The sequence below is a fragment of the Eleutherodactylus coqui genome, chromosome 3 (assembly GCF_035609145.1).
Source record: "Eleutherodactylus coqui strain aEleCoq1 chromosome 3, aEleCoq1.hap1, whole genome shotgun sequence".
NCBI classification, from domain to species: domain Eukaryota; kingdom Metazoa; phylum Chordata; class Amphibia; order Anura; family Eleutherodactylidae; genus Eleutherodactylus; species Eleutherodactylus coqui.
The window spans coordinates 9,573,773-9,582,290 of NC_089839.1; the positions used below are offsets into that span (position 1 = coordinate 9,573,773).

General features: G+C 49.5%; 1 protein-coding gene across 1 annotated transcript in view; it reads left to right on the forward strand.

Moving 5' to 3' along the window:
* Positions 1 to 7,494, forward strand: part of PLB1 (phospholipase B1) — a 108,977-nt gene extending 101,483 nt beyond the window's left edge. Inside the window, exons 54-57 of the mRNA XM_066594451.1 lie at positions 1,561 to 1,659; positions 4,576 to 4,671; positions 4,762 to 4,836; positions 5,540 to 7,494. Of these exons, the coding sequence (XP_066450548.1) occupies positions 1,561 to 1,659; positions 4,576 to 4,671; positions 4,762 to 4,836; positions 5,540 to 5,770 (501 nt within the window). The 3' untranslated portion in view covers positions 5,771 to 7,494. The remainder of the gene's footprint in view (positions 1 to 1,560; positions 1,660 to 4,575; positions 4,672 to 4,761; positions 4,837 to 5,539) is intronic.
* The last annotated feature ends 1,024 nt before the right edge of the window (positions 7,495 to 8,518 follow it).

An 8,518-nucleotide genomic window follows, 5' to 3' on the forward strand; every position in this document is an offset into this window, starting at 1 on the left:
AGAGTCGCCCACGCCTTCCCGACACAGCATTGAACATTATACTCGGCATCCCCATCATCGATGTTTATACTAAGTAGACAAACCGGAGGACCTCTTGCAACCGCTGTTGTTGGTTGACCGTGATGGATGATTTGTGGATGTGGCGTCTCCAATTCGTATAACCAGTGTCTTCTCGCAGTTAATCCGTAAACCAGCCATCGCCGCTTCTTGCTCCAGCGTTGATACACAGCGTGGCCTCACATCTCACGGACATGAAGAGTGACAAATGACTTCAGCTAAAAGCAGATTTGTTCTTAATCCACAATATTGGGCATAAACGTCTGATGGATGGGGGGATCCGACCGTCGGACCCCCAGCGATCTCAGGTCTGGCGTACCTGAATGCCCATGTGAATCACTTCTACAGGACAGAGGAAGATTCCCGGGTGCATCTAACATCAGTGAACGAGCGGTGGTGGAGGGTGTGACCGTTGCTCTATTCACAGTGGGCATTTGCTTGTGCCAGCCTTGGTATCGCTGGTCGGACCCCCAGCTGTCATACATTTATTCCTTAATCTCGGCCTTTAACCCTTAGGGCTGCAGCCTATTTTGGCCATAAGGACGCAACGGTTTTTTGGAAATTTTCATCTCCACTTTCAAAAGCCCTAACTTTGTTATTTTTCCGCAGACGCGGCCGTATGAGGACTTGGTTTTTGTGCGACAAGCTGTAGTTTTTATTGGTACCATTTTAGGGTGCACATGGCTTTTTTGATCACTTTTACTGTGTTTTTTTGGGAGGCGCAATAAACAAAATAAGTATTTTGGCTTCTTTTCTTAGCTTCTTATAACGTTCGCCGTCCACGATAAATTATTGTACGGGTCTGCACAGGTGCGACGATACAAAACGTGGGTTTTTTTTGTTTTTTTTTTATTTAACAAGGCGGGAAAGTGCGCAAAAAAGTGGTAAATTATGTTTTACATGTTTTTTTTATATATTTATTTTTATTACATTTTTTGTGTCCCTGTAGGGATGCTGTGATCGCTCTTATAATACGCTGCAGTACATCTGTACTGCAATGCATTATCACTTCTTATAGCGCTCACAGGCCATGGCAGACCCACAGGCCATTATCTGGTTTCCAGTTGCCATGCCAACCCATCAGTTGTCTGTGATTACATAGCGTAAGGCCGATGACATTACGAATGGAGCTTCCTCCCTCTGTGAACCTTTTGCATGGCATGATCAACATTGATTGCGGCGTGTAAGGGGTTAGCAGTGGGTACCTGTGTTCTCACTGATCCACACTCGTGCGTTGGGAGGCCAGCTGTCAGTCACAGCCGCCTCCCGCTGCAGATGGCATAGGCCCCCTTCTGAGTCCAGGCCATCCATAGGACATAACTGTAAGCCCATTCGCACCCAGGGTGTACATATATACGCTCTGGGGTGGGAAGATGGTAGCGGGAAAACCTCTTTAATGCCAGTGTGGCCGTCCCGGGAAGTGACAGAACGAAGACGAGACTGAGAAGGAAATATAATAGAACTGATGCGTATTAATCACGCTCTCCCTCCGTCTCTAACCAGGTTCATGTAGCCGCACTTCCCGAGAAATACAAAGACCGGGAGGATTTTGCTGCGGTGGCTCAGCCGTTCTTTACCAGCACCGTGGTGCCTCTGGACGGTGTAAGTTGTCATATACATTAGGTGTAATAGCGGGAGAGTGTAGGGGATGTGGCGGGACTGATCTGTCTGCTCTGCTGCATGGTACAAACATCTGGATTAGTCCTGCAGCAGTAGTGTAGAGCGCCGGCTAAATGCTTGAGCACTAGTAGAACTGTGAACTCGTGCTGGAGCAGTACTGCAGAGCTCTGGATTAGTCCTGGAGCAGTAGTGTAGAGCACCAGCTGTGTAGAGTTCTAGATTAGTGTGGGAGCACTAACATAGAGCACTGGATTAGTGATGGTGCAGTAGTAGAGAGCTCTGGTTTAGTCCTGAGGCAGTAGTATAGTTCCCTGGATTAGTGCTGGGGCAATAGTGCAGAGCTCTTGATTAGTGCTGGAGCAGTAGTATAGTGCTCCTCTCTGGATTAGTGTTGTAGAGTGTTGCCTTGAATTACTGCTGAAGAGTTAGTATTACGCTCCGGATGGATTAGTGCTGGAGCAGTGGTGTAGATTCCGGCATTAGTGCTGGTGCAGTATAGTAGAATTTGGATTAGTGTTGGAGCAGTAGTATAGAGCACTGCATTGGGGCTAGAGTAGTAGTGTAGAGCTCTGGATTATTCTTGGAACAGTCATATAGAGCCCAGGATTAGTACAGGAGCAGTGGTGTAGAGCCGCCCAGGATTAGTACTGGAGCAGTGGTGTAGAGCCGCCCAGGATTAGTACTGGACCAGTGGTGTAGAGCCCAGGATTAGTACTGGAGCAGTGGTGTAGAGCCGCCCAGGATTAGTACTGGACCAGTGGTGTAGAGCCCAGGATTAGTACTGGAGCAGTGGTGAAGAGATGTGGATTATTCCTGGAACAGTCATGTAGAACCCAGGATTAGTACCTGAGCAGTGGTGTAGAGCCCAGGATTAGTACCGGAGCAGTGGTGTAGAGCCAAGGATTAGTACCGGAGCAGTGGTGTAGAGCCCAGGATTAGTACTGGAGCAGTAGTGTAGAGCCCAGGATTAGTACTGGAGCAGTGGTGTAGAGCCCAGGATTAGTACTGGAGCAGTGGTGTAGAGCCAAGGATTAGTACCGGAGCAATAGTGTAGAGCCGAAGATTAGTACTGGAGCAGTGGTGTAGAGCCCAGGATTAGTACTGGAGCAGTGGTGTAGAGCCCAGGATTAGTACTGGAGCAGTGGTGTAGAGCCAAGGATTAGTACCGGAGCAATAGTGTAGAGCCGAAGATTAGTACTGGAGCAGTGGTGTAGAGCCCAGGATTAGTACTGGAGCAGTGGTGTAGAGCCCAGGATTAGTACTGGAGCAGTAGTGTAGAGCCCAGGATTAGCACTGGAGCAGTGGCGTAGAGCCCAGGATTAGCACTGGAGCAGTGGTGTAGAGCCCAGGATTAGCACTGGAGCAGTGGTGTAGAGCCCAGGATTAGCACTGGAGCAGTGGTATAGAACACAGGATTAGTACTGGAGCAGTGGTGTAGAACGAAGGATTAGTACTGGAGCAGTGGTGTAGAACGAAGGATTAGTACTGGAGCAGTGGTGAAGAGATATGGATTATTCCTGGAACAGTCATGTAGAACCCAGGATTAGTACCTGAGCAGTGGTGTAGAGCCCAGGATTAGTACCGGAGCAGTGGTGTAGAGCCAAGGATTAGTACCGGAGCAGTAGTGTAGAGCTGAGGATTAGTACTGGAGCAGTGGTGTAGAGCCGAGGATTAGTACTGGAGCTGTGGTGTAGAGCCCAGGATTAGCACTGGAGCAGTGGCGTAGAGCCCAGGATTAGCACTGGAGCAGTGGCGTAGAGCCCAGGATTAGCACTGGAGCAGTGGCGTAGAGCCCAGGATTAGCACTGGAGCAGTGGCGTAGAGCCCAGGATTAGCACTGGAGCAGTGGCGTAGAGCCCAGGATTAGCACTGGAGGAGTGATGTAGAGCCCAGGATTAGTACTGGAGCAGTGGTGTAGAACACAGGATTAGTACTGGAGCAGTGGTGTAGAACGAAGGATTAGTACTGGAGCAGTGGTGAAGAGATATGGATTATTCCTGGAACAGTCATGTAGAACCCAGGATTAGTACCGGAGCAGTGGTGTAGAGCCAAGGATTAGTACTGGAGCAGTAGTGTAGAGCTGAGGATTAGTACAGGAGCAGTGGCGTAGAGCTCAGGATTAGCACTGGAGCAGTGGTGTAGAGCCCAGGATTAGCACTGGAGCAGTGGAGTAGAGCCCAGGATTAGCACGGGAGCAGTGGCATAGAGCCCAGGATTAGCACTGGAGCAGTGGCGTAGAGCCCAGGATTAGCACTGGAGCAGTGGCGTAGAGCCCAGGATTAGCGCCGGAGCAGTGGCGTAGAGCCCAGGATTAGCGCCGGAGCAGTTGCGTAGAGCCCAGGATTAGTACTGGAGCAGTGGCGTAGAGCCCAGGATTAGCACCGGAGCAGTGGCGTAGAGCCCAGGATTAGCACCGGAGCAGTGGCGTAGAGCCCAGGATTAGCACCGGAGCAGTGGCGTAGAGCCCAGGATTAGCACCGGAGCAGTGGCGTAGAGCCCAGGATTAGCACCGGAGCAGTGGCGTAGAGCCCAGGATTAGCACCGGAGCAGTGGCGTAGAGCCCAGGATTAGCACCGGAGCAGTGGCGTAGAGCCCAGGATTAGCACCGGAGCAGTGGCGTAGAGCCCAGGATTAGCACCGGAGCAGTGGCGTAGAGCCCAGGATTAGCACCGGAGCAGTGGCGTAGAGCCCAGGATTAGCACCGGAGCAGTGGCGTAGAGCCCAGGATTAGCACCGGAGCAGTGGCGTAGAGCCCAGGATTAGCACCGGAGCAGTGGCGTAGAGCCCAGGATTAGCACCGGAGCAGTGGCGTAGAGCCCAGGATTAGCACCGGAGCAGTGGCGTAGAGCTCGGGATTAGTAATACACGGGACATTAAATTGTGCCCTCTTTACCATAGGACGGGCAGCCAGACCTGAGCTTCTTCGCTGAAGACTGTTTCCATTTCTCTGAGAGAGGACATGCTGAGATGGCTATCGCCCTCTGGAACAACATGGTGAGGTCATCGGGGGGCGCTCTACATGTGATAAAACTTACATAAATAACTTGAGGTGCGCTGAGTTCCATCTTTCCCTGTTTTATCCAGATAGAGCCGGTTACCAAAAAGTTGAGCTACAACAACTTCACCCACAGTCGTTCCAAATTGAAATGTCCGTCCAACGTAAGTACAACCATATGGAATATTAGATGACATATGCTGTTCATGAATCTAATCTTTGACACTCCCATGTTGTTTCAACATCCTCAGCATGACTGCTTGCTGGCAGTGAATGGAAACATTCTAGTTTATATTCAGAAGCTGCACTCACTATTCTGCTGCTGGAGTCACTGTGTACATACATTACTTATCCTGTACTGACCCTGACTTACATCCTGTATTATACTCCAGAGCTGCACTCACTATTCTGCTGGTGGAGTCACTGTGTACATACATTACTTATCCTGTACTGACCCTGACTTACATCCTGTATTATACTCCAGAGCTGCACTCACTATTCTGCTGGTGGAGTCACTGTGTACATACATTACTTATCCTGTACTGCTCCTGAGTTACATCCTGTATTATACCCCAGAGCTGCACTCACTATTCTGCTGCTGGTGGAGTCACTGTGTACATACATTACTTATCCTGTACTGATCCTGAGTTACATCCTGTATTATACTCCAGAGCTGCACTCACTATTCTGCTGGTGGAGTCACTGTGTACATACATTACTTATCCTGTACTGATCCTGAGTTACATCCTGTATTATACTCCAGAGCTGCACTCACTATTCTGCTGGTAGAGTCACTGTGTACATGCATTGCTTATCCTGTATTATACTCCAGAGCTGCACTCACTACATATCATAATCTTCTTTCAGGACCAGCCGCACCTCTTCACCCTGAAGAACAGTGGACTCCAGCAGGTCGAGGTCCCATCTGAAGACGATAGCAACCAGGTGCCAATGTGGTCGGTGATCGTGGCTTCCTTCGGGGGCGTAATTCTTGGTTGTGCAATTGTCGGGATTGTGATGTCTATAAAAACCAATATCTCTAGAAAACGGAAGAGCTCTGACAGGAAACGGATAAATGAACGTGGCTCCTCCTTCTGACGGGCGAGAGTCAAGTAACATCCAGAAGAGCGAGGACTCCCCTTGGGGTTTTCCTGAGACATCTGTTCATAAAAATCAACCGTGAAACGATAAATCTGCCAATAAGGCGCTCCGCCCGTAGCGCATCGCCCGTCTATTTAATCCACTGAGGTACATATAGCAGCCTTGTCCTCCCGGGACACCGTCTGTCTGTGCTGCACTACGTCTTATACTCCAGTAATATCCAAAGCTGCATTCACAGTTCTGCTGGTGAAACCTGGAATCGGGGGCAACCGGAGACTGTCAGCCCAGGACCTCAGAAGGCCGGAGGGTCGCCACTTGGCTGGTAATGGACATCTGCGAGCCGGCCAGGCAGCAAACTGACAGGCAGTGCACTCACCCAGCCTGCAGCTCCAACCAGCTGGTGGCTGCAGCTGAGGTGACCCCTGACCTCTCCCCCAGCACCTGCACACAGCACAAACAATGGGGAAGAGGTCAAGGGGCACAGTGAATTGCTTGTTAGACTACTTCCGGGATGGAGGCCACTATTACTACCGGGGTCACTATTAATACTGGGGACACTAATTGGAGCACTTCTACTGGGGAGGGTGGGGCACTAATATTATTGGGACTTTTATGGGGGATACCACTAGAGCTGCTAACGGGGACACTATTACTACTGGGGCTACTGTTCAGATCCCTATTATGACTGGGGCAGTTATGTGTGTCACTATTACTACTGGGGCCACTAATTGGAGCACTTCTACTGGGGCCACTATGGAGGCACTATTACTACTGGGGCTACTGTTGAGATCCCTATTATGACTGGGGCAGTTATGTGTGCAACTATTACTACTGGGGCCACTAATTGGAGCACTTCTACTGGGGCCACTATGGGGGCACTATTACTACTGGGGCTACTGTTGAGATCCCTATTATGACTGGGGCAGTTATGTGTGTCACTATTACTACTGGGGCCACAAACGGGCTCACTATAACTACTGGGGCCATTATGGGGGCACGGTTAATCTGTCACTTAAGACAAGTCTCAATTGTTAAATATGTGTTGGGTATCTTGTGTGACACTTTCAATGCCTGTAGAATGAGTGGGGTGGGTGGAGTTGCGGAGGGGGAACACTATTTCATACTTCGCCTCAGGCAGCATAAAGGCTTGGGGCACCCCTGTGTGGAATCCATCAGTGGATCAGCAAAAAAAAAACAACTTATAACCCTGTGCTTTGCTGCACTGCATTGTGGGGGATGTAGCGCTGCACTATGAAACACGCGGCGCTAGCACTTCTATGTCTAGAATGTACCACGACATATATGGCTTGTGCAGACACTGAACCAGCAGAGGGCCGAAGAAAGTTAAAGTTCTGCAGCCTGAGAAGGAAGAGGTTACCAGATGAGTTGTGGATGCAGCTTTAGGTGTGAATGGAGTAAACATGATGGAGGGCGCTCCTCACCTCTCAGGACTCCTTGAGGGTCTGCTTTGTGGGTGCAGTTGGACGTCTCGGGTCACAGATATTCTTTACATACAATCCCCAGAAGATGAATCTAAAATGTTGTAAAGAAGAAGGTTTTGCTCACACTGCGAAGTGACATCCGCCCAAAAATCACCGGCGTTTGTAAATAGGCAACAAGTGAGACAAAACCACATACCAGCAGAACACGTGTTACTAACAGATCCTGTACGATCCTGATGGTCTGTGTGCAAAACCTCCAGCGTAACAATAAAGAGAACGTGAAGCAAAGTCTCGCTGTCCTGTTACTTTTTAAGGGACAGACCCTGAAGGGTTAAGATTGTCTTAGATATGGCAAATCTGAGGTTGTAGTGACCTCTAGTGGCTAGTTTGAAAAACTGCACCCAGATATTGCCTGCTATGCGCAGTTATTTCATTGGCTGTTGGGAAGTCATGTGTTTGGAAGGTCCTAGAAAGAAGGGGGGAGAAGCATAGGGACTGCAAGGAGGAAGTAGAGACTATCCGGTGAGCGAAAAACAGGACTCAGCAGATTGAGGTGCTGCTGGAGCAGCATCTGAGAGAGGTGCAATCTTCTGCAGAGGAGAAGTGCTGCAGAGGGCAACCTGTGATGTCTCGGCCCAGAAACTGATCAGTGGAAGTGGTGATTCCTGCGCAACACAGTTGTAAGTGGGGCCGACCTTCACCGGATAGGTGTGCATACTGCTAGGAACTAAAATACTAGTCAGCCTGCTGTGAATTAGGACAGAGCCTTCAGTAGGCAGTTGGACCTTGGTAATTCATACACTTGTTGGAGGTTCCGCACTCAAGTACTCAAAGTAGTACTGAGATATTTGCATTGATAGGAGTCGGCCGGGGACTTCAGAGACCTTGTTGTCTGTTCAGCCTGTGTCCCTGATTTACCACATCGCAGATTGGAGAGTGTTACTCTGTGGGACACGAACTGTGCATTACGGGACGGAAACTGTATTTCTGTTCAGAAGGACGGAGGATCGGATCACGTCATTGATAATTGTGTTTCTGTTGTTACTTCTGGATTGTGCCCAAGATGTTAACCCCTTACTTAACCCCAGGATGTACATTTACGTCATGGGGACACAGGATTTGTATGGAGCAGGTCAGTAGGCAATGCCGCTGCAATCACAGCTGTTAACCCTCAAAATGCTGCTGTCAGTTCTGACTGTGACAATTACATGTCCCGCTCTGTATTCGGGAGCCTGAGGCACATCTTCATAGACTGCCTGTCAGAATGCCATATAATGTAATAATGTGGTTCAAGTCTCCTATG